This window comes from Sorex fumeus, unplaced genomic scaffold (assembly GCF_029834395.1).
Source record: "Sorex fumeus unplaced genomic scaffold, SorFum_2.1 ptg000005l, whole genome shotgun sequence".
Taxonomy (NCBI): Eukaryota; Metazoa; Chordata; class Mammalia; order Eulipotyphla; family Soricidae; genus Sorex; species Sorex fumeus.
In genome coordinates, this window is record NW_026606062.1 from 8,537,978 (window position 1) to 8,563,274 (window position 25,297).

General features: G+C 55.7%; 1 protein-coding gene across 1 annotated transcript in view; it reads right to left on the minus strand.

Moving 5' to 3' along the window:
* The window catches only part of NGEF (neuronal guanine nucleotide exchange factor), a 37,603-nt gene that overhangs the window by 2,023 nt on the left and 10,283 nt on the right, over positions 1 to 25,297 (minus strand). Inside the window, exons 4-9 of the mRNA XM_056121921.1 lie at positions 6,169 to 6,329; positions 4,920 to 5,072; positions 3,447 to 3,576; positions 1,639 to 1,713; positions 1,127 to 1,216; positions 88 to 251 (exon numbers count right to left, since the gene is read on the minus strand). Coding sequence (XP_055977896.1) covers positions 88 to 251; positions 1,127 to 1,216; positions 1,639 to 1,713; positions 3,447 to 3,576; positions 4,920 to 5,072; positions 6,169 to 6,329 — 773 coding nt within the window. The remainder of the gene's footprint in view (positions 1 to 87; positions 252 to 1,126; positions 1,217 to 1,638; positions 1,714 to 3,446; positions 3,577 to 4,919; positions 5,073 to 6,168; positions 6,330 to 25,297) is intronic.

Consider the following 25,297-nt stretch of genomic DNA (forward strand, 5'->3'; position numbering starts at 1 on the left):
GGCACACACGTCCTAATGTCCCCCGACAGGAGGGGAAACTGAGGCTGGGGAGGGAGCCGCCTGGAGGGGCGGGGCCGGGGGCCTCACCCCGGGATCTGGCGGCAGATGAGCAGCAGGTCGTTGAAGAGGAAGAGGTAAATCTCCTGGAACAGCTTCTTGGTGCGCAGCGTCCGGGACGTCTTGGGGCCCGACATCTGCTGCAGTTCCCCCTGCTTCAGCAGCCAGCGCGAGTGCGAGATGATGGGCACCGACTGCGGGGAGGGGCTGCTCAGGGCCACGCCCCACCCCGCCCCGCCCGCTGCCTCGCCCCGCCGCACCCCTGCAGCCCTTCCCACGGGGGGCGCGCTCGGGATGCGGCACACACGCGCGCACGTGCGGGTTTCCCCAAGTCGCTGTGCGCACATGTCTGTCTGTTCTGCCTAGACCACGTGCCTGCAAGCACGCGTTTCGTGTACCCACCGGTGCTGCGTGCACACATGCCTGTCCAGTGTGCATCGTGCGTCTGTCTGGGTGCAGGTACGTTTAGTGTGCCTGCCGGGTGTTGTCTGTACATGGGAGTCTGCTCTGCACATATGAGTCTGCGCATGCGTGTTTCGTGTACCTGTTCAGGGTCTGCGCACCGAGTCTGCTCTGCATACGTGTGTCTGTGCGTGTGAGTTTAGTGTGTCTGCACAAGGCTCTATCACGTGTCCGAGCGGTTTATGTGCACGTGTTCGGCACATATATGCGCTCGATGCCTATTGCGTGTCTGTGGACTGTGACTGCACATATTCTCTCCATGCATATCATGCGTGTTTAGCGTGTGGGTCTGGGCACAGGCCCTGCGGTGAGAATCGGAGCCGCCAGGTTCACAGCGGGGAAGTGAGCATCAGGTCAGGGGTGAGAGGCCAGGGGTGAGAGGTCAAGGGTGAGGGACCCCTCTCGTGGCTGCAGGTACATCTGGGAGTGGGGCTCGACTCCCGATCCTGGCTCAACACTCCTCTGGGCCCTTGGTGTGTCTCTAACTCAGGCCCTGGGGCAGAGCTCATGTGACAGTATGGGAGAAGGTTGGGGCCGTGCATCCTAGTCTCCGGAAGCTCCTGGCCCACGGGCCCAGGGCACACAGCCCTCTGGAGCAGGCGCTCACCTTGATCTTGAACTCCATCTTCTTCTGGATGCTGACCATCTGCTCTGTGCGGCTCATCTTCCGGACGCCCTCGTTGCAGGCTTTCACCACCTGGACAAGCCGGAGGGTGCGTCAGGGCCCGTCCACAGTGGCTGAGGCTGGAGCCCTTCCCCACACCTCTGGGCTGAGGGCCGGGCTGTGGCCTCTGGGAAGGGCAGCGCCCGCCCTGCCCAGGCCCCACGCAGTCTGTGCCACCTCTGACAGACACATCACCGGTCATCTGTCAAAGGACGAGCCAGACCAACAGGCTCCGGGTGGCTGAGGTGCGGGGAGGTGGGGGACTTTCCTTCCCTGATCCCATCATCTGAACCACTCTGATTTAGAACCAAAGACTTTTCTGGATCGCAAAAGCCAATATTAAAATAATATTGCACTTTCCTCAGACCTTCACCTCCGGGCATCCTAGGGAGCATGATCAGGAAGGGGGGGGGGACAAAGGACTTTGGGGAGCACTCGCACAGGTGGGCGCTCACCATCTCCAGCTCCTTGTGGGCGTCCAGGGCGGTGCCCTCCCGCTCCGAGCGCTCCTCCACTCTCTTCAGGATGTTCTGCGCATGCGGAGAAAGAGGTTGATGCGCTGGACCCGCAGCCCGGCACTGGCCTCACAGCTGGGCCAGGTGTGGCCAGCGTGGGCAGCGGAGTCAGCCCCCGCGGGAGGCAGAGCGCAGGAGCGGCTGTGGAAGGGGGAACCCTCTGCAGGAACCCCAGTCCCCCCTCCTTTCCTCCAGGATTGCATCCAGTGACCCCAGAACTCTGTTCGCTTGGACCTTATTGATGCAGGTGTCTCTTTTCCCTAGTGGTTCGCTTAATAAAAAACCTGGTTTTGGTGGGGTGGAGGGCCACACCCGCTGTGCTCGGGGCTGACTCGGGTTCTGTACTCCAGGGACCTCTCCTGGCAGGCTCGGGGGACCCTATGGGGTGCTGGCACTCAAACCGTACTATTGCTCCAGCCCCAATTGTCCACTTTTGGTGATTTAACATAAAATGATGCTCAGTCTGCCTACAAATGATTTTTTAAATTTTTGCAGCGCTGGGAGAAACATGGGCCAGGAGGTGCCCAGTGCCAGGCTCCATCCCAGGTCCCAAGAGGGCAGTTTGTCGTGTCCCACTGCCCACTGCAGCCGGCCTGCACCCAGTCCTGAGACTGTGCTGTCCCTGTTACCCTGGCCCCAAGCACTGAGTACTGGAGCCAGGGACCTCGCCTGTTTCCGGAACTCTTTGGGGTGCACCCGTCCCAGCCCTGCCCCATCTCTGAGCCCCCCTGCCTGACACTGCGCCCCCTGCACTCCCCCCATGGGAGTCCCCAAACCTGTCATTTAACTCTCCCCATCCCTCATCACACCTCTGGTGTAGGTCCCACCTCTCTGAATAAAATGCTCATCTTGGGGGTTTCCTTTCAGTTTGCTGACCGGAAATGGAAATATCGTCCACCTGGGGCACCCTGCAGCCTCTCAAGACTCCGGGGACCCCCTAAGCCACTGTCCCGGGCTTTCTAACCAGACAGTTTCCGTCTCCGTCCACGTGGCGGCGCTGTGAGCTCTCAGATCCGCCTCTATCCCCGCTGGTGCAGCGCCCACTGCCCCGGGCCTGTGCGCCCCACCCCGGCTTCTGCACAGACCGTGGCTTTCGCCGCCGTGTCCAGGCGTACCCGCTCCGGATACCCGGGTCGCTGTCCTCACAGCCACGTTTCTTGAGGGCCTCGGCTCCCCACCCCAGAATGTGTGCCTGGCACACGGCGGGAGCAAAATTAAGATTTGTGGAACAAATGGGCTTCCGGAAAGCCGGCAGAGAGCAGTGGACTAAAGGGCCGGTGCAGAGGGACTCAGGGGCTCAGAACAGGGGGCGGTGGGCGGGGCCCAAAGGGGTGGGCGGGGCCCAGAGGTGATAGGGGCGGGGCCCCAAGCCTGGCGGGCGTGGTTCAAAGGCGGGTGGGCGGGGCCCAAGGCGAGGGGGGCGGGGCTCAAAGCGAGGGGGCGGGGCCCAAAGGCTGGAGGGTTGGTTCAAAGGTGGATGGGTGGGGCCCAAAGGCGAGAGGGGCGGGCTCCAAAGGCTGAAGGGGCGGGGACAAAAGGTTGGAGGGCGTGGCTTCAAGGCGGTGGGCGGGGCCCAAAGGCTGAAGGGGCGGACCCCAAAGGCTGGAGGGCGTGGTTCAAAGGCGCGTGGTCAGGGACCAACCGCAGGTCCGGTGGTTCTCCAGGGTGGGAGACACCGTCTGGGCGGGCACTCGAGGCATATGGGTGGGCCGTGGGCGTGACCTCACGGCGGGTGGGCGGGGCCCTACCTGCACCAGCAGCTTGAGGCGCGTGATCCTCTGGAAAGGCAAGATGAGGAAGGAGGAGAGGGGCAGCCCCTTGCACTTGGGGTCAAGCTCCAGCTGCGTGATCAGCTCCCGGAATGCTGCCTTCTCCTGGCTGGGGACACAGACCCCAGAGTAGGTGTCTGGCTCCTCAGGGGCATTTGCTCCCCGACCTGGAGCCTCCTGGGAACCAGAGAGCCCACCGGCACAGGGCACATGCGTCCGTTTACTGGTGTGCATTTTTTAACGGCAAAGAAAGAAACGGTTCATAATCGATCAAGTCAGCTAACAAGAGCGATTCCCCATGCCTCGCCCATGAAGATGGATCCAAGCGCCAGCGTGTGGGAGGGCACGAGTCCCTGTGTGGCCAAGACTAGGAATCAGTCGCACACTTGGCTCATTTGCCCAGCAGGAAACCGTGTGGGGTCAGCTCCACCCGAACGAGGACGGACAGCAGGGGGCTGCAGACAGCTGCTGTGACTCACGCTCATCAGCGGCACGTCACCCTGAGGGTCTCTGCCTTCTCCTCAGGCCCTGACAGCCCTGGTGCTGCGACATCTCCACTCCCCTCTCCTGTTCTCAGCACAACATCCCAATGGGCACAGTTCTGAATTTTTCTTTGTTGTTGATTTATTTTTTATTTGGGTCACACACACCCTGCAATGCCCAGGACTTACTTCTGACTCTGAACTCAGGAACTGCTCCCGACGGTGCTTGGGGGACTCTATAGAATGTCAGGGATGGATCCCAGGTTGGCCACATGCAAGGCAAGTACTTTACCGACTGTACTCTCACTCCAGCCACCTCGGTCCAGAATTTTTTTTTTGGGGGGGGGCACACCTGGTGATGCTCAGGGACAACTCCTGTCTCTGTGCTCAGGAGTCATTCCTGGTGGGCTTGGGGATCATATGGGGTTCGAACCTGGGTTAGCTGCATACGAGGCAACCCAATACAAGTACCTTACTCACTGTACCATCTCTCCATCCAGTATTTTCAAACGTGAAATCCCCAAGTCTACACTGACCCCTGCTTGGTGGAAGGAGTTTGGGGAGGGGGGGGCTAAAGATTAGGTGGGACATTCAGGGGATCAGACTGCCCCGAGAGGTGGGGGAGCACAGGGAACCTGGCTGTCTCCTGCAGAAGATGATTGATGCTTCCCAGAGCGAAAACCCAGCAGGCCCCAAACCCCAGGGGAGTCAGCACACAGGCAGAGTGGCTGGCTCAGGGCCCCTGTCGCCCTCCCTTCCTTTATCCCTATGTCACAGCCTGTCCTGGGCCATGGGCATGAGTGGTCCTCTTGACCTTTTTTTTTTTTTTAAGTCTCTTAGAATTTTGCACAGCCCAGTGGGGATGCTGGGGGTCTCCTGGGCCCGAACTAGTGTTGAGAGATTGGGCCCTACCCCTGGAACACGCCTAGAGCGGGGAGGGAGTGGGCTGGTGGCAGGGCCACACACTCACAGCAGCTGCTTGTAGGTCCTCTCCTGGTACGTCTGGTTGCTGACGTAGGTGATGTACACGGAGAAGTGGTTGGCTGCATATCGGTACACGATGTCACACACGTCTGAGATGACGATGCTTTCCTCCATCCGCCGCTCCAGCTCCAGCAGAAACCTGTGGGAGGAGCACGGGAGTGTGGGTGGGGGTGGGGGTGGGGTGCACAAGGAACCCCTGGAGCAGCCAGGGAACCTGGGGACGGGGGGAGCTGTTGGTGCCATCAGGAATTTTGTACTTAGTTCCTTCCTTCCTTCCTTCCTTCCTTCCTTCCTTCCTTCCTTCCTTCCTTCTTTTCTTTTTTGTTTTTTTGGGTCATACCTAGCGTTGCACAAGGGTTACTCCTGGCTCATGCACTCAGGAATTACTCCTGGCAGTGCTCAGGGGACCATATGGGATGCTGGGAATTGAACCCCAGTCAGCTGCGTGCAAGGCAAAAACTCTCCCCACTGTACTATCGCTCCAGCCCCTGTGCTCAGTTTCTTTTGCAGGGAGGTGTCAAACAATGGCCAGGGGATGGGGGGGCCCTGTTGATATTTGGCCAACCAGGCTGATGGCTCAGACTTGACAATACTCAGGACCTGGGAGGCACTCCAGGTCATGCTGCTCGGTTTACCTACTTATTTGTATTATGGTTTTTGGACCCCAGCTGTGCTCAGGGATCATTCCTGGCTCTGTGCTCAGGAATTACTCCTGACAGTACTTGGGGGAACATATGGGATGCCGGGGATTGAACCTGGGTTGGCTGTGTGCAAGGCAAACACCCTACCTGCTATGCTATTACTCTGGCCCCACTCCTTATTTCTAGTTAGTTGTGGAACATTCCAGAAAAGCCAGGTTAGCCGGCCACCTATTTTAGCTGTGCCCAGGCAAGGATGGGGTAGGCCTCCAAGGGTGGGATTCCAGGGAGCTGTAGCGGGGCTTCAGGGGTGGGCGGGGCTCCTGGGGCTGGGGGCGGGGCTCCCAGGGGCGGGTTTTCAAAGACCTGGGGCGGGGTTTCCGGGGCTAGAGGCGGGGATCCCAGGGGCGGGGTTTCAGGGTCTGGGCGGGGCTCCCGGGGCTGGGGGCGGGGCTCCCGAGGGCGGGGTTTCAGGGACCTGGGGCGGGGTTTCCGGGGCTAGAGGCGGAGATCCCAGGGGCGGGGTTTCAGGGACCTGGGGCGGGCGGGGCTTCCTGGGCAGTGCCCAGCTGGACAGGGTGGTTGCCCAGTGCTCACCGCTCGCTGACAGCCATGACGTCCAGCACATTGGAGAAGAGAATGTGCGCCTCTGCCGGGTGCAGGATCTTCTTCAGCCGCTCGTTGTCCACGAAGTGGGACACTAGCAGATTCAGGCTCTTGTAGTAGGAAGCCTCCGAGGTGACCAGCTCAAACATGGCCTGCAGCAGGGACAGCAGAGAAGACAAAACGTCACCATCGGGGACACTCCAGCCACAAGCGAAGGGTGCCGAGGGCCAGCGCCAGGGTGAGAAGCTGGCAGCCGACCCCTCTGCCGGAATGGGACCCTGTGTCCACCGCCCCCCGCCAGGAGACAGGTGCAGACCGGGGCTCCACAGTCACCAGGCGCCCAGGTCTCTGCTTCCTGGAGCCCAGGGCGCCAGCCTGGAAGGTTCCCGCCAAGGCCCGCTCCCAGGGATGGGGCGCAGGCCACCGGGTTCGCTCCTAAGCAGTAGGCGTGAACGGGCTTTCTGCAGAGCTGGGGATCCAACCCAAGACCTCCCCTCCGCGAGTGGGGCACTTTGCTTCTGAGTCACAACCCAGTCCTGACTCTTATTTTTACCCTTTAACCTGAAGATATAAAAATGAAGTGTAGGGGCTGGAGCGATAGTAGAGTGGGAAGGGCATTTGCCTTGCACGCAGCCGACCCGGGTTCACTTCCCAGCATCCCATATGGTCCCCTGAGCACCGCCAGGGATAATTTCTGAGTGCAGAGCCAGGAGTAACCACCCCAGTGCATCGCCAGGTGTGGCTCCCCACCCCCCCCCAAAAAAAAGAGTGTACGGGGGCCTAAGTGATAGCATAGTGGGTAAGGTGTTTGCCATGCACACAGCCAACCTGGGTTCGATGCCCGGCGTCCCATAAGCTCCTCAGGAATGACTCAGGAGTGACTGCTGAGTGCAGAGGCAGGAGTCAGCCCTGAGTATGCCAGGTGTGGCCCCAAACAAAAAAAGACATGACTCCATACACAGCCAAGAATCGGGGGACTGAGCGGTGGCGGGGCCCCACTCTGTGACTGTGGGGCCACTGTGGCCGGGTACACTTTCTGCGGCTGATGGCTAGCTAATGACACGTTCTTTGAGCCCGCTTCTTGCTTTGCACATGTGCTCTTGGACACGCATGTGGAAGTCGAACAATTTGCCTGTGCTGGGAGCTCGGAATTTGGAGGTTAGGGCTGGAGCGATAGCACAACAGCAGGGTGTTTGCCTTGCGTGCAGCTGGCCCGACTGAGCCGGGTTCAATTCCTCCGCCCCTCTCGGAGAGTCCGGCAAGCTACCAAGAGTATCTCGCCCGCACAGCAAAGCCTGGCAAGCTCCCTGTGATGTATTCGACATGCCAACATGTCTCACAAAGTAACAACAAAGTCTCACAATGGAGACGTTACTGGGACCGCTCGAGAAAATCGGTGAACAACGGGAGGACAATGACAGTCTCTGAGCCCACAGGAGTCAAGGAATCTCATTCCTTGGAATTTCCCGCTTGGTCTAATTGGGCTGAATTCCCAAATAGCGCTTGGGGAGTGGGGGGGAGGCTCAGTCTCCCCACCCCCCAGCATAGTGGAGCATGCGGGGCCAGTGGCCAACGGGGGACAGTGTGGGGGGCTCCCCAGGACAGCCGGGAGGATGGCTCCTGCACCCCGCCATGGCCGGCTGCTTCCAGAACCCCCCGCAGGAGAGCCCTCACATGGGCCCTCCAGATGGTGACAGGGAGGCCCGCAGTGGCCCAAGGTGTCTCTGCTGTCCCCAAGCCGCAGCCCCCAACTTAAACCTGCAAGGCCGGGGCTGGAGCAATAGCACAGCGGGTAGGGCGTTTGCCTTGCACGCGGCCGACCCAGGTTCGATTCCCAGCATCCCTGAGCACTGCCAGGAGTAATTCCTGAGCGCAAAGCCAGGAGTAACCCCTGAGCATCGCCAGGTGTGATCCAAAAAGCAAAAATAAATAAATAAATAAATAAATAAACCTGCAAGGCTACACGACTGGCTCGGCCTTGCCTGGGTACAGCACGGAGTGACCCTGCACCCCCAAGCCCCTCCCCTCCCCAGAAATAACATCGCCTTGGTGCCCCCTGCCCCCCAAAAAACCCAAAGCTCCACCGAGCAGCCTCAGGGCACGGTGGTGGCCCCTTTGTTCTGCCGCTGCGGGGTGACAGACACCCCAGTGTCCCGAGAAGAGCTCCAATGCCTCCTGCAGTTAACTGTGAGTTTCTGAAGGAAACGTCAGGCTGTGACATCTCTCCAAAAGACCAATGAGGGTGGGAGGGATACTGGGACCCGTGGTGGTGGGAAATGGGCACTGGTGGAGGGGTGGGTGTTTGATCATTGTGCAATTGAAACCCAAGCACAAAAATTTGTAAATCTACAACTGTACCTCATGGTATTTCACTAACAAAAATTTAAAAAAAAATGTAAATGATGGAGAATGGGCACTGGTGAAGGGATGGGTACTGGATCATTGTATAACTGAAACCCAAGCACAAAAATTTGTAAGTCTACAACTGTACCTCATGGTGTTTCACTAATAAAAATTTAAACAAACAAGCAAACAAACAAACAAAAAAAACGACCACTGAGACCCAGGTGGGTGTGTGGCCCAGGGCCAGGCCAGGCCTGAGGTGCTGCCAGGAGGGGTTTGTTCCCTGTGCTCCCTGAGTGACACCTGTCGCCCCCACACTCGCTGAAGGGCTGGGCTGGCTGGGGCAGCGGGCAGCTGGGCAGAGGCGGGCTGGCCTTCCTGCTGGCCTGACTCACTGCCGCTGGCAGCCCCTCTTCCCAGGAGTGGCCATGAGTCACCCGGAGCCCAGCGCCCGCGGCCGATCTGCGCGTCTGCGTCAAACCGTTGGCCACGTCCACGTGGGTGTCTCCCCCTCACCAACACCCTGTTAGTCAGGCTTGGCGGGGCTGAGGGTCGAGGCCTTCTGGTCTCACTCCGCCTCCCTCCCACTCACTCACTCTTACACTCATTCATCCTTTCCTTCACTCGTTCCTCCCTTTTCACTGACTCTCCTTCATTTGCTCTATTTTCCTCACGTTCCTTCCGTCTCAGTCCTTCGTTTCTTCACTCACGCGCTTTCACTTGTTCGTTTTCACATTCCTCTATTCATTCCTTCACTCAATCACTTATTCCCTCTCTTCACCTTAACTCTTTCACTCACATTTCTCCACTCCCTCACCCAATGATTCATTCACTCATTCATTCACTCACAACCCTTCATTCATTCACTCGGAGTCCTTCATTCACTTACCTTCTTACTCACTCGACTCATTCATTCACATACTCGTTTACTCACTCTTTCACTGCCTTTTTCCTTCTCCTGCTCCCTTTCCATTTATTCATTCACTCCCTCACTCACTCCCTCCGTCCTCTGTTCACTCAGTCACTTGTTTACCCACAGACGCTTGCAGTGCACGGGTCGAGGGACCCCCCCAGGGTCAGCGAGACAGACCCTCGGCGGCCAGGCAGGTGTGCGGGGCAGTGGAGGAGCGGCTGAGGGGACACATCAGACAGGGGAGGGGCGTGACGAGCAGCCCGGGAAGGCCGTGTGCGCTCGGGTGGGAAAGTTTTTGTGGGAGTATGTGGGAGTCCGTGTGGGAGTGTAAGGCCAGGTAAACAGGTGCATGATGTCTGTCTGTGTGCATGTGAGCATGTATGTGAGTCTGTACAAGTGCGAGTGTGTGTGTGCATGAGCGTGTTGTCAGTGTGAATATATGTGTGTGAATATGTGGGTATATGATGAATGTGTGAATTTGTGAGTGCGTATTTGTGTATGTGTGTGAGTATATGTGTATCTAAGTGTACAGTGTGTATGAGTGCATGTACATGAGGGTGTGTGAGGTATGTGAGCGCATGTGAGTATACATAGTGTATGTGTGAGGTGTGTGATGCGTGGCTATACAGTGCGTGTATATGGGTGTGAGGTGTTCATAAGTGTGTGTGTGTGATGTATGTGACTGTACAGTGCAAGTACATGAGTGTGGATATTTGTGTGCGTGTGATGCATGTGAGTGTGTAAGTGTGTGTGTGTGATGTGTGTGGCTGTACGGTGTGTGTATATGAGTACGGAATGTTCGTGTGTATGTGTGTGTGTGTGATGTATGTGAGCGTATGTGAATGCACATGGGAGGGCGACGGGCGTGCGTATGTCTGTGTGGGTGCACACATGTGTAGGGAGAGCAGCCCATGTCCTGGTGACCCTTACATCCTCCGCCGCTCATCTTGGTGCTGCTCGGACCCTGCACTTGGTTCCCGAGGCTGGTCTGCACCGATCATCCTCTCTGGCTGCTCTCTGGCCTCCTGCTGTCCCGTGGCCGTGGCAAGGAGCCCACTGTCGCCTGGGACAATCCTCCAGGGCCAGCCTGGCACCCTGCATGGGTGTTGTGGGCACCCACGAAAGGCAGCTGAGGGGCACATGCGGTCCAAGCGCTATAGTTCTGGAAGAACTTGAGGGCTTGGCCATTCGATGAGGCTCAGTTGTGGGCTGGGCGTGGGATATGGCCGGGGGCTGCTGGGCCTTCGGGCCCGGGCGCATCTGCCCGCCCCCACTCCAAGAAGGCCCCAGAGTTCACAGCCCGGGCCCTTCTGAGATTCAGAGGGCACGGCCGTGTGGCCAGTCAGATCTCTGTGAGTGCAGCTGGGCCTCAGTTTCCCTGCGCTGGGCTCCTGTCTGCTGTCTGGCGCTGCCACACTGCCAGAGGCTGCCCTGACTCCCCTTACCCGGAGGCTCAGGAGGGAGGCCCTGCCCAGGGGGTCCAGGCTGAGAGCCTGGGTCTGAAAAAAAAAAGGCCGGCTGCTCCGGGGGTACCAGTGTGGGTGCAGAGGGGAAGAGGTGGGATGGGGCACGTGAGCTCCAAACCTGTTGGAGATGCTATCCCAGACCCCAGTCACGGGGCTCAGGTGCTTCCTGAGCTGCCTGGCCAGAGCATCCCTGCCCTCCCCGGGCGCCCTAGGTTCATTCACTCCATCAACAGCATTTCAGAGGGTCCCAGGAGGGCCCAGCAGGGGCCAGCTGCTTCCTGGCCCATCTTCAGTAAGAGTCCAGAGATTTCCAGTGGCAGACCCCAGCCAGCAGCGCCGCCACACCCCGTCTGTGCCCCCTGGGCTGACTCCCCGCCCAGCTCTGTGGATCCCTGCCCAGAACCCATGAGGAACCCCCGACATGGGCCGGCTGCAAGAGTCTGAGGCTTCCAGGAGCTCAGCATGGGGGTGCCAGGGTGGGGGTAAGCTGGCTGGGTAGCTGCTGAGAGGAACAAGGCGGGATGGCTCTGTGCTCAGGACACACCCAGAAACCCTCCGAAACAGTGCTCCAGGGTCCAGGGGTCACCCCGCATTCTCGGCCAGTGGACCAGATGGTCCAGCGTGATGGCTGAGGGTTCCGAGTGGCTTGGACTCTGCATGTCACCCCGCGGGGCTCAGGGGACCCTGCGGTGCCAGGGTTGGAGCAGGGTGGCAGCATGCCAGGCCAGCGCCCGCACCCCTCACTCTCTGCCCCCAAAGATGGTTGATTCTCCATCGATGATGCATTTGCTTTAGCTTGATCTCATGTTTTCATTTTAAAATCATTTTGATGGGTCCAGCTCCAAAAGTGATCGCCCAGAGAACACGACGCCCCCGAATCTCAGAAGGGCACGGGCTGTGACTCTGGGGCCTCCTTGGAGTGGGGGCGGGCAGATGCGCCCGGGCCCGAAGGCCCAGCAGCCCCCGGCCATACCCCACGCCCAGCCCACAACTGAGCCTCATCGAACGGCCAAGCCCTCAAGTTCTTCCAGAACTATAGCGCTTGGACCGCATGTGGCTATAGGATAACATTGCTTTGGCGTTTCTCCCTGGTTGCAGGGAGCTTAGGTTTTTATTGGGTTACACCCAGCTCCCCGTGACGGATTCGATATGCCAAACACAGTAACAACAAGTCTCACAATGGAGACGTTACTGGGCCCGCTCGAGCAAATCGATGAACAACGGGAGGACAGTGCTACAGTGACAGTGACACCCAGCACAGTGCTCCCGAGGCCCTCTCATTCCTCTGTGTTTATTTTTGTGTTTATTTTTAACCTCTTCTCTGTGCTCTGCATTCCCCAACCGGTTAATCACCTTTATTCCCAAAGCAGTGCCTGTGAGTTGTAAAATCAAATTCCTCAGAAATCTCTGATTTTGTACTTGTAAGTAAAAGACTGAGACCCGCCATTGTTACTGGTATTTGGCATATTTGGTCCGCCACGGGGAGTTTGCCAGACTCTGCCCTGTGGGCAGGCTACATTCGATAGCCTGCAAGTTTGTCCAAAGTAGGAATGAGATAATAAGATGTCATAAAAAAGATGTCCTGATAAGATGTCGCGCAGCAGGTCTCATTCTCCTAAAGAGCCTTGAATATAATCTCAGGGCTAGGATGAAAGAGACGTTACTGGGGCCTGCTCAAGGCAATCGACGAGTAACAGGATGATGAAATGAAAATGAAATGAAGTAAAAGACTGCTTTTCTCCTTCCCTTATGTCCTTCTGTATAGTTTTCTTCAGAGCAATGTCCTTTTTGTATGGACACAATTAATACTATGCTTTTGTGACTTGGGAGTTAACTGAATCTGAATATATTCACTCCTGGGTGTCTATTTTCTCGACTTATGCCTCAGCTGCCCTTAGATCTTAGCACCCCAAAAGCAGGGTCCCGATGAGAGACTGGATGGACCCGAGGCAAGCTGTGAACTACCCTGGCATCAAAACAGGCCAGACCAAGCGCTATAATACTTAGCTATAAGTTGAGAGCACGGTCATGGACAAATTCTGTCATGATCCAAGAAGAACAACTGGATTAGGACCCTGCTAGGGTTAGGAAAGATTTTTTTTTCTTTTTGGGTCACACCCGGCAATGCACAGGGGTTCCTCTTGGCTCTGCACTCAGGAATCACCCCTGGCGGTGCTCAGGGGACCATATGGGATGCTGGGAATCGAACCCGGGTTGGCCGCGTGCATGGCAAATGCCCTACCCGTGGTGCTATCTCTCCAGCACCTTTTTTTTTTCTTTTTTAGGAAAGATTAATCTGGCCTGAGCACTGTAGCCTGAGATCTATAGCGAGATTCCCCCAGGAGAGCCATTCTATAAGCTTAATGTATCTCTTACTGTGTCCGTACAAAATGACTAATTTTATTAAGAAGTAGAATTAAGATGAATAAGTGGTTGTTGAACTAAGGAAAGGAGAAACGCACCCCTAGATGGTATTTCACCCTTAGGCGCATCACCTTGCTGGATGAGAATCTGTCCCAGGAGAAGCTTCCCCGAGGGAAGGCCTTTACATCTGTTGATTGTATGATCACAGCTATGTGTAACTGCTACCCCGACTCTTCAGGATTTGGGGATATAACTCGGGCTGTAAGAATGGGCAGGGTAGGGGCTGGAGTGATTGCGCAGCAGGTAGGGTGTTTGCCTTGCACGTGGCTGACCCGGGTTCAATTTCCAGTATCCCATTTGGTCCCCCAAGTACCGCCAGGAGTGATTCCTGAGTGCAAGAGCCAGGAGTAACCCCTGTGCAACGCCAGGTGTGACCCAAAAAAGCGGGAAAAAAAAAGGATGGACAGGGTTGGAGAACTGAGATTGAAATAAACTGATCGCCAGTCAGCCTGGCCCCCATTTCCTCTTTTGTCCACCCACTGTCATTGGTGGGGGAAGCGGCCTGAGACCACCAAACAAAGGCGGCGAGAGTGCCGTGGCTTGTCTTCATTTTTTGAATACACAGTGGCCACGGGACCCCTCCAAATTTCACAACTGTCAGCCCAGTGAGATCACGGCAGACCTCACGGGAAAGTTGTGCACACCCTCCGCCCCCGCACCCCAACTCAGTGAGCCTGACAGTAACACGGCAGCCCAGCCAGCACGGTGGCGCCTCCGACAGGGACTTTAGCAATGTCACAGTGAGATACACAACGCAGAGTGCGTGCCCTGCGCCTGAGTCACATCCCGCTTCTCCCAATGGCTAGAACAAGATGCAGACTGAAGTAGGTATGAAGTCAAAGCAAACACAGGCGGCCTTGCACTGGGCTTGCATGCATTGGTCAAAATTCCATCCCCAGCACTCGATACGGTTGCCCAAGCCCGCCAGGAGTGATCCCTGAGCACAGAACTGGGAATAAACCCTGAGTACTGCTGGGTGTGGCCCCCCAACAAAACAAAACGTCCCCTTGAGTCCAGGCATTCCACTAGACCGCTGCTACCCTGTTCTGTGTAGATTTCGTTTCCAGCCCCAAGGGAGCTGGAAACACACCAGGGGCCGCTCCCAACCAGGAGGCCCCACAGGGCTGATAGAAAGGGAAGAAGGAAAAGAGAACAGAGACCTCTAGGGGGACGGGTAGAAGGATCTGTCGCCAGGGACAGTCCAGTTTGTGTCACACGCACAGACACACACAGACACATACACACAGACACACCTAGACACACAGACACACGTAGACACACAGACACACGTAGACACACACAGACACACAGACACCGACACACATACACACAGACACACACAGATACAGACACACACACACACACACACACACACAGAGCATTTGTCTGATTTGGAAACTGGATCACTGATCCAGAAGAACATTTTCCCCACTGTAAATCTGTCTGCTTTGCTGGAACTTTACATCATGTGCATAAATTAGTTATTTAAAGATCCCTTTTAAAACCAATAAATGTGGGGCCAGAGTGATAGTACAGCAGGGAGAGTGTGTGCCTTGCACGCAGCCGACCCGGGTTCGATCCCTGGTATCCCCATAGGGTCCTCCGAGCAACACCAGGAGTAGTTCCTGAGTGCAGGGCCAGGAGTAACCCCTGAGCATCGCCGGGTGTGATTCCCCAAAGCCATACCGAATCAATTTAAAAAAAAAAAATCAATCAATGCTGAACTGCCACTTCGTTCAATAGGAAAGGCTCGTGATTGGTGACTCCACACCCCAGGACCCGGGTGCTATGTGCGGTGATGGCAACTGTCCCCCCTGAATCAGAAAGCAAAGCCCTCCTCTTGGGTTTCCTTCCAAACAATCTGCGGGATTGTTAACATTTATCCCCAGGAGTCTAGGATCTGAGTCCACGGGGCTGGCCAGGACACGTGTGTCCTATGGAGGTGCAGCATAGTAAAGACCCCATGTGACTTCTCTCTAAGATGGAGAATTTTCTTTTGGGGAGAGGGGGAAATAAAAGTCCACTTAAATTCAATATAAAATCCAGCTACCAGAAGCGAATGCGGCCGCGCGACATCTTATAATCTCATTCCTACTTTGGACAAACTGGCAGGCTATTGAACGTAACCTGCCCACAGGGCAGAGTCTGGCAAACTCCCCGTGGCGTACCCAATATGCCAAATACCAGTAACAATGATGGGTCTCATTCTCCTAACCCTGAAAGAGCCTTGAAGATGGCACTTTTTAAAAAAAAATCTCAGGGCTAGGATGAAGGAGACGTTACTAGGGCCTGCTCGGATGATCGTGATCGTGATCATGACTTAAATTCAGAGTTGTGAAAACGGGGCCAAAACACAACAAAAAATAAAGCTGGGTTTCAGAGGCCGGATAGCCGCTTGGTTGAAGACACTGCACAGATTTGAGGTGAGGCTGTACTGGAAGACCTGGGCCCCCCACTCCTCGTCCCCAGAGGCAGGAAGCCAAGGTCCCACTGGGGCCCTGTCCCCCTGTCCCTGGACACGCTCAGTCCCCTCCTTGAGCCTCCCCAGCTCTGTTCCTGGCAAGGATGGCCGAGCCCTGTTTTTTCTCCCCGTGCCCGGCCCTGGCGTTGCAGGGGACACAGTCTGCCCGCAGGAGGGGTGGCAGGTCAGCTGGGTGCCAGTGGCCACAACAGAGGCCTCTTCCTTAGCCCTGGTCCAGCCTCTGCGCTTCTAAGTCTTCCTCTTGGGCAATTCTGCATCCCACCCCTTACAGGGGAACCCCACCCCCCTACTCACAGCCCCCTCCCAACCACGGGATCTGAATGGAAGTTTAACCTCAAACAGTGGGTTCCCAAACCATCCCCCCCCGAGAGAGGTTGCCCCCCAAGAGCTTGGAGAGAAGGAAGGAAAACAGCAGCTAAGCAAAGCCCCGTGATAGCTCAGCACACACTTTCCCGGACCCCGGGAAGGAGGCGCACAGACGCCGCCGGGCCCTGACTCCTGACGCCTCAATAACAGAGCAGGGCCCCCCAGAAGGCGCTCACTTGGGGGGTCTGGCGTGGGCGCGGCGCCTGCCGACAGACTGCTCTGGGAGGGACACAGAGACAGACGCTCCGACAGCAGAGCAAGCTGGCAGCGTGGTGTGCCCGTCTGGCTCGGGTGAGTACCACGAAGAGCAGGGGAGGCAGAAGTTGCTGCTCCGAAACATCAACGCTAAGGACGAAAACGGCAGCGGGGCCCCTGCCGCCAGAAACGCACACTCAGCTCAGAGCGCAAACACGGGAAGCCGGCCTGGAAGCCGCGGTGCGCACGGGCCTCACCGAAGATGCTCAGAGGGCGTTACTTGGGCCATCAAAATAATATAAAGGAACCGAATTCTATCCTAAGCCCACGCCATAAAAGATGGTACGGTCCAGCCCCCATTCTGCAGACACCCTCTTTCCCGAGGTCCCCCTTGGGAAATGAGCTTTGTTTGTATATTTATAAAAGTTTGTTTTATATTTTGGCGATGCTCAGGGCTTCCGCCTAGCTCTGGACCGCTCAGGGAACCACATGGGATGATGCCGGGGATTGAACCCAGGTTGGCCATGTGCAATGTCTCTCTTGACATTGGAAGTGTCCCAATGTCAAGGAGATGTTTCTAAATGCTTGCACTAAGCCTTAGGAAGTGTTTTTTTCTTTTTTTTTCTTTTTTTTGGGTCACACCCGGCAATGCTCAGGGGCTACTCCTAGCTCATGCACTCAGGAATTACTCCTGGCGGTGCTCAGGGGACCATGTGGGATGCTGGGAATTGAACCCGGGTCGGCCGCGTACAAGGCAAATGCCCTCCCTGCTGTGCTATGGCTCCAGCCCCCGGAAGTGTTTCTTGATGCTTGCATCTGCGGCCAGTGGAATAAGATTTCACCACACCATCCCCCATCCTTGTGGACACAGGGCTCCCTTCTCCCCCGAGACTTCTAATTTTTGCTGCACTGAACATCCTCAGCTGCTAACACTGGCGCGCGTCTCTGAGGATTTTGGCCGAGATATTTCTCAGAGGCCTCTCCCGAGCCCAAGCTCTCCCTGCTTGCCTTCCCACTCTGGAGAAGCCCGTGCTCTCTCTTAAACACGGATTTCTTTCTTACCCCACACATCTTTCTAAGGAAATTTCACTCAATAAAAAGTATCTTGTGGTAAAGACCGGGAGGTTCACTCCATGGCTTGGAGGCCAGCCGCACACGCTAGGGGTAAAGGCAGCTCAGATAGAGAAGGGAGCACCAAGTAAAGGGTGTTGGGAGGATCCTCCCAGGGTGGGAGAAGCATGCTGAAAGTAGACTATAGACCGAACATGATTGCCACTCATTGCCTCTCTTGCAAACCACAGGACCCAAAAGGAGAGAGAGAACAAAAGGGAATGCCCTGCCACAGAGGCAGTTTGGGATGGGGGGATGGGGGAGTGGGAGGGATGCTGGGACCCGTGGTGGTGGAGGATGGGCGCTGGTGGAGGGATGGGTACTTGATCACTGTATAACTGAAACCCAAGCACAAAAATTTATAAGTCTATAACTGTACCTCATGCACTGTTTCACTAATAAAAATTTTTAAAAAAAGTATCTTGTGGGGCTGGAGCGATAGTACACCGGGGAGGGTGTTTGCCTTGCACACAGCCGACCAGGGTTCGATTCCCAGCATCCCACATGGTCCCCCGAGCACTGCCAGGAGTGATTTCTGAGTCCAGAGCCAGGAGTAATTCCTGAGTATCGCCGGGTGTGACTCAAAAAGGAAAAAAAATGTTTCTTTTTGCACACACACACACACACACACGAGATACACTTCTAGGAATTGAAACAGCCTTGAACAAGTCTATGTCTTTAAGACATAGTCCCCTGAGCTTCGACAGGAGTAATTCCTGAGTTACAAACCCAAAAAACCCCCACCTCCCTCCTGACTGTACATATAAATAAGGTGAGAGAGAGTTTCCAGAGCGACAGCCTTACACCACGCCCGGCATCTTGCTTCTATTAGCGTAACATGAACTCTTCCTTGAGTTGGTTTGTTTTTGCTTTGGGGGCACACCCAGCGGCTGCTCAGGGTGACCCCCGGCTCTGCACTGAGGAATTCTGCCTGGTGGGGCCCAGGAGCCGCATGGGATGCCAGGGACTGCAGTGGGCAAGGCACGCTAACCCTCTGGACTATGGCTCTGGCTCCGCAGGAAACGTTCTTCGACGTTCCAGAAAGAAGCCTTCGGTCGGCCTTACCCCACCTCTCTGGAGGTCAGGGCGCTCTCCGGCCATTCCATCAAAAGTAGAGACAACTCGGCCAGCAGCGTCTGCTTGCCTGCGTGTTTCTTTTTGCTTTGGGGGCCATGCCAGTGGACCTGGGGGATGGACCTCGGGGGATGTGCAGTTCCCACGTGAGTGGCCTCCTGGGCCCCCATCTCTGTTCTCCTCGCGGGTCTGGATTCCATGTATGTCTCCCCCAGGCTCACGGAGCTATCTGTGTTTGATCTGGAGGCAAAGAGGGGCCCATGGCTTTGTGGCTCGGGCCAGCGACGAGGTCTCCCCTCCTCCCGGCGCCGTGCTCTGTTCCCTTCACATTTTCATTTCCATTTTGGGGGTCTCCCCAGCAGTGCTGGGAACGGTCGGGGTCACTCCTGGAGGTGCTGGGTGAGCCTGCAAGCCTGATGGGTGAGGCTAGCGTAGGGGGTTGGGGGTCCCCAGGCTGCACTGTGGTGTTTGGGGAACCACGCTTTCCGTGTGGGCCGGGCACACAGTCATCATTTCACTGGGTCATTCACGGCACGGAAGTGATGAAAAAGGTTTAGTGGGAAAAGAGGAAACACTTAACACAAATCAGCCAGTTTCCTCTTGAAGGGCATCCTCACACCCCACGAATGCAGTCTCTCTCTCTCTCTCTCTCTCTCTCTCTCCCCCCCCCCCACCCCTCCCCCAGTCATACCTGCTGGTGTTCAGGACCAAACCTCACCGGGGCACCTCTGATGATGCTGGGGACCCAGTCTAGGCTGGCAAGTGCCTCCCCACTGTCCCGTTTTCGGCCCCCAGTCTCTCACTCTCCATCACCGACACCCAGGGGGACGGGGTGGGGGGAGCAGCAAACTTCGCCCCAAATCCCAGGGTTGGGCCACAACACGAGCAGAGACCCCAGAGCAGCAGCAAGAGACCAGGACGAAGCAGAGGACACGGCACTTGGGACATTGAGGGACAGAGCCAGGAGAGACCAGCATGGGCTGAGGACGATGCCCAAGGGGGGGCCAGAAACAACCTCCTTAGAGCAGTTCCAGAACAATTCAAGCTCCAGCGGCCCCCCGGAGCTCCTCATGCTGACTCCGTCTCCCCGTGACTATGGGGAATTTACTGTCAGGGTGGGCTTCCAGGGATGACACTCGGGGTTCCCTGCATGCAGGACACCTCAGCCGTCTGCACTCCACAATGTTTCCCTATTTAAGTTAACGTACACCAACAGTGGTTTTTTTTTTGTTTTTTTTGTTTTTTGCTTTTGCTTTTTGGGTCACACCCAGCGGTGCTCAAGGGTCACTCCTGGCTCATGTACTCAGGAATTACTTCTGGCGGTGCTCGGGGAACCATATGGGATACTGGGAATTGAACCTGCCCTCCCCACTGTGCTATCACTCCAGACCCCAACAGTGGTTTTTTAAAAAATGAGTGTAAATCAGGTGCAGCTTCCTGTGACCCGACACAGCTAGGTCCCAAACAAAGCGTCCCCCGGGAGACCCTCCCCACCCAGCCCCTACCCCAGTCCCAGTCCTCTCAGTCGCCATGGCTTTATCTTGCTCAGGACACCCTGTGCGTGAGGTCCCTATGTGGTCTTCCACCCAGAGTCCTCCCTGCCGGCCCCACCAGCATTCATTCACTTCTCCCATGACCGAGCTGCAGGTCAGTGTGCTCGGCACCCAGGCTTGGTCATCTGACAACTTGCCCAAGGGCACTGGGGCTGGCTCCAGTCTGGGGAAACAGAGGCCAGAGCTACTCGGAACGTCGACAGCCGGATGTGGGGGTGCCGGGTTTTTGTTCTGTCCAGCCAGTGTTCTCAACTAGGACCACCACGGGCTCCTGAGGGACCCACAGCTGGGTGGAGAAACACGTGGGGTGTCACCCGGTGGCGAGCAGAGGTGCTCGTAGGCTCGGAGTACTGGCCAGAGAGGAGGCCAGCCCCTGCCAAGCTGGGCTTCGCTGGTGTCCAGGCGTCCTGCCCACAAAGCCCGTGCTGGCCCCTTACATCACCTCCTGGGCCCTGCACTATTATTCAACACAAAGCCACGCCCACCTCCAGCTTCCATTCTATTTGTTCGTAGCTTCCTTGGGCTTTCCTACGTGGACAGTCGTAACATCTGTGAATAAAGACAGTTTTGTCTTCCTAACTTCCCTTGAGAATTTGAAGGGGTTGGGGGGTTTCTGACACATCCAAAATGCACCAAATGTGGCTGAAGCAATAGCATAGCAGGTAGTGCGTTTGCCTTGCACGCGGCGGACCCAGGTTCGATTCCCAGTATCCATATGGTCCCCCCAGCAGCACTGGGAGTAATTCCTGAGTGCAAAGCCAGGAGGAACCCCTGTGCCTCACCGGGTTTGACCCAAAAGGAACAACAAAAACAACAAAAAGAAATGCACCAATCACTTTCCAAGTGTGTGGATGATTTTCCTGCATCTTGTGGATTCCTAGTTGAATGTCACTGAGGTCAGAAAGCAAACGTAAGATTAAAAAGAATTGGAGGAGGGGGGCTGCAGAGATAGTCCAGTGCGTAGGGCATTTGCCTTGTATTCGGTCGGTCCAGGTTCAATCTCTGGCATCCCATCTCATGGTCCCCTGAGCATCACCAGGAGTGATTCCTGAGTTCAGAGCCAGGAGCAACCCCTGAGCATCACTAGGTATGACCCAAAAGTGGAAAAAAAAAAGCGTTATCGGGGACTAACGAGATAGCACAGCGTGTAAGGCACTCGCCAGGTATGGCTCTCCCCCTCAAAGAAACTGTCACCAAACAAACAAACAAACACTGTCCTCCCATTGTTCATCGATTTGCTGGAGCGGGCCCAGTAACGTCTCCATTGTGAGATTGGTTGTTACTGTGTTTGGCATACTGAATACTCTCGGTAGCTTGCCAGGCTCTCCGAGAGGGGCGGAGGAATCGAACCTGGCTGGGCCGGGCTGACTGCGCACAAGACAAACACCCTACCGCTGTGCTCAAAAAAAAAAAAAAGAAAGAAAAAGTCAGCCAGGAATTAGCTCAGAAGTTGTAGCTGTGCACGTTGGAAACCCAAGTTTTGAGGGCTTGGGTTCCTGGCACCCCCATATTTTTTGTTTGGGTGCTAGGATCCAGCTTGGTGAATGTTCCTGGAGTGTTGGGGGGGGGGTATCCACTTCTACTTTTGAGTTCTATAAATGTTGGCTCGTGCCAGTGGCTGGAGAGACTCGGTTTAGATCCTTCCTGACTTGCTGTCATCCGGTGCCCTGGGTGGAGTCTTCACGGTCCTCGTGGGCTTCGCTTCCTGTCTCGCTCTCACGCTCAGGGCTGACCATGGCCTGCCCTCTTTGCTCGGCTCGGGAATGGAGGTCAGCCAGTGGACACAGCCGTGCTCAGTCCCTTAGGTCTGGTCTGTTAAGAGTCTCACAATGACAGGGATACGGGAAGCCTGGAAGCCGCTGACCAGCCCTGACGGAAGAGGGAGTCGGATCCAGACCAATCCACGGGCTGGCAGAGCACGGGAAGCTCCGGTTTCAATGGAGCCAAGTGAGACCTCAGCTCCCTGTCTGCAGACCGCTGCAAATGCCCAGCCATCGTGTGTGTGTGTGGGGGGGGGGGGCACTCTAGAGATGCACACCTAGAAGCTTCTGCCATGGCAGGAAGGAACGTTCTAGACTGTTCTAAACAACAAGGAACTCTACCGCACTCTTACTGCTTGGCACCACCCGGTCACCAGGGTACAACCTCTCTTTTGGCAATTTTTATTCCCTTTTATTGGTCTGTTTTGCTATTTAATTAAATTTATTATTATTATTATTATTATTTTGCTTGTTGGGTGACACACGGCGATGCAGAGGAGTTCCTTCTGGTTCTGCGCTCAGGAATTACCCCTGGCGGTGCTCAGGGGACCCTATGGGATGCTGGGAATCGAACCCGGGTCGGCCGCATGCAAGGCAAACGCCTTCCCTGCTGTGCTATGGCTCCAGCCCTGTTTTGCTCTTATATTTGTCTCTTTTTGTTATTTGGGCCACACCTGGTGCTGCTCAGGACTGACTCCTGTCTCAGTGCTCAGGGAGCCCTCTGAGTGTGGAGGATTGAGTCTGAGCCCCAAGCAAGGCCAGCACCTCGTCAGCTGCCCTCTGAGATCTCCAGCCTGTTCCGAATCTGTTGATTTTGTGTGTCCATTTTTGGTAACACGGATTTTCTTAGACAATCGTTTGTCTCATTCAAATTTTCCCAAGTCTTCTTTGGATCTTTTTCTGTCTCCTTGGTGACAGGTGCGTGAGGGATTTCCCTGGAATGTCTCAAACTGACATCTTGGTTTGTGCATTTCATCTCTATCCTTCATTTAATAACGAAACTAGCGCTGCTAGTTCTTATCCGAACGAACCCGGGCCACATACTGCATTATTAAATGAAATATCCTCATCATTATCTGTGACACACACATGTGTGATTATGAAACCTCTTCTAGGTCAAAGGTTAGGAGCATTCTGAACGTTTCCAACTGGGGGAGTTCACATTGGTTAACTTTATTTCCGTGTTTCACTGCCTTAGAGTGAGAAACCATTAAAATTCAATTTTAATATCTGTATCTTATTTTTTTGTTATAGCTTAGTGTCACCAATTTTTGGTGGCAATAATTATGGGCACAGGAAAATAAAATACTGCCCCTTCTGAACCACACTGTCAAATAGAAATTATAGTGTGAGTTTCATATACACGTGGCTTTTCTCTGACCATAGTATGAGTTATTAAAGGGCTCGGGAGTTGACCCAGAGCGTCAGAGAATGCGCTTTTTACGCGGTAATCTGGAGTGCCAGCCATGCCCCCCTGGAGATGGAATAAAATGGGGGATTCTTATTTATTTTTTGGTTTTGGGGTCACACCTGAGATGCTCGGGGGACCATATGGGGTGCTGAGGACTGGACCTGGTTCAGCCGCACGCCAGGGAAACACTCTGCCCGCTGTGCTATCGCTCCAGCCCTGGGCTGGATTTATCACATGCTTTATTGAATCAGTATATCTCCAACATTATGCTGGCATGTGACATGAAAATGATTCTATGAGTGCTTTCTGTGCTGCCTCTGCGTATCACATCTTCCAGGCTTGGGGTTTTTTCTCTGCCCATCCTGGGCAGGACCCGGGCTGTTGGCCCCCAAATTGTGGTATGGACATAGAGGGGAGCATCTCCCTCCAGACCTCCTGCACCGCCCAGACCCTGTCATCTGAGACGGGTCACCTCACTCCCCACCGGTGGCAACCCCCTCCCTGCTCTTGCTGGCACCGGCGTGCTTGATGGGGACATTGTGGCCCTCCCAATCATGAGATACAGGATCCACTGATTAGGTGACCATAAAGAAAAAGACTGTTTTTTTTTTTTCAGAACTAAGGTAGGTTTTTGGTTTTCATTCCATTTGATCTATTCTTTTGGTGCCAGGAATCAAATCTAGAAGCTTATTCATGCAAAACACATGCCCTACCTCTGAGCTATATTCCAGGCCTAAGATAAAAAAAAATCATTGTTTGTTTTTCTTGGGGGGCTATAACCCATGGGTGACCCCCCCCCAGCAGTGCAGGGGTGGGGTAGGGGGAACCAGAGCAGTGCTGGGAATTAAACCCATTCTTCTGCATGCAAAGCCTGCTCACCGTCCCTCTGAGCCATTTCCTTGGCCCTAAAACAGTCTGAATAACTGTTTAATTCAGGCACCATGGTTTACAAAGCTTTTAATAACCGTTTCCTGCAGTCAGGGCTGCTCTCCTAACTCACCACCAGTGTCCGTCACCTTCCAGAACTAACCCCAGTTCCCTTCCTTTCCCCCCACTCTGTCTCCTGAGCAACTCTTGTTTTTTTGTTTTTTTTTTTACTTATACTTAGGGTCATATGCTTATAACAGTGTTGACGCTTGTGGTTATTTGGTGTGTATTGTGTGTGTGTGTGTGTGTGTGTGTGTGTGTGGGATGGGGTGTACTCTGGGCCGCTCGGGGCAGTGCTCAGGCACCATCCCTACCTCTGTGCTCAGGAGTGACCCCCTGGTGGTGCTCAGGGGAGCTCTTGGTGCCGGGGATTCAAACCCTGCTCCTGCCTTTGCATGCCAGGCGAGCTCAGGAACTCTGGATTCCACCTGCCCTCTTAGCATGGAGTTCCCAATGCTGGTCTCTGCACTGCCCAATCTTAGCACAGGTGGCCAGCCCTGCCACCCTCATGTTGCTTAACCAGGTGACCCCCGGACCTCAAGTCTGCGAGCTTCTCCCACACTCCACCGCCCAAGAAAGAGCTGAGAGGAAGAGGGAGGGAGAAATACCCAGGCCTGCCAACCGTCAGTAGGGAAGGCAGACAACAGCTACCGCGCAGAGGACAGGGGCCCTTCCAAGGCACGGGCAGCCCGATGTGCCAGGCGGCCGGGTCAGACATGACTGACGGCCAGGGGCACTTGGGGAAGAGCAGAAAGGGGCTGCGTGACCCTCACATAACCCTTACATGGCCCTCACGTGACCCTCTCGTGATGCTGCGAACGGCTGGGCCATTCTGAGATGCTGCCCCCACAGCCATCCCATGCCCTCTGTAGGGTGGCACCCAGAGGGACACACCAGTGCCCTGACAGGTGACACCCTCCCAGCTCAGCGGCCGTGATCCCTGCCAGGCTGCATGGGGACCAGCACCCAGGAGCCCCGCGGCACCTCCCCACACCTGGAGCCCCTGGGTGGTCTCAAACAGGGACAGCCTAAGCCTATGGGCATAGCCTGAGCCACGGGTACAGCCTGAGCCACGGGTACAGCCCTGAGCTCCAGG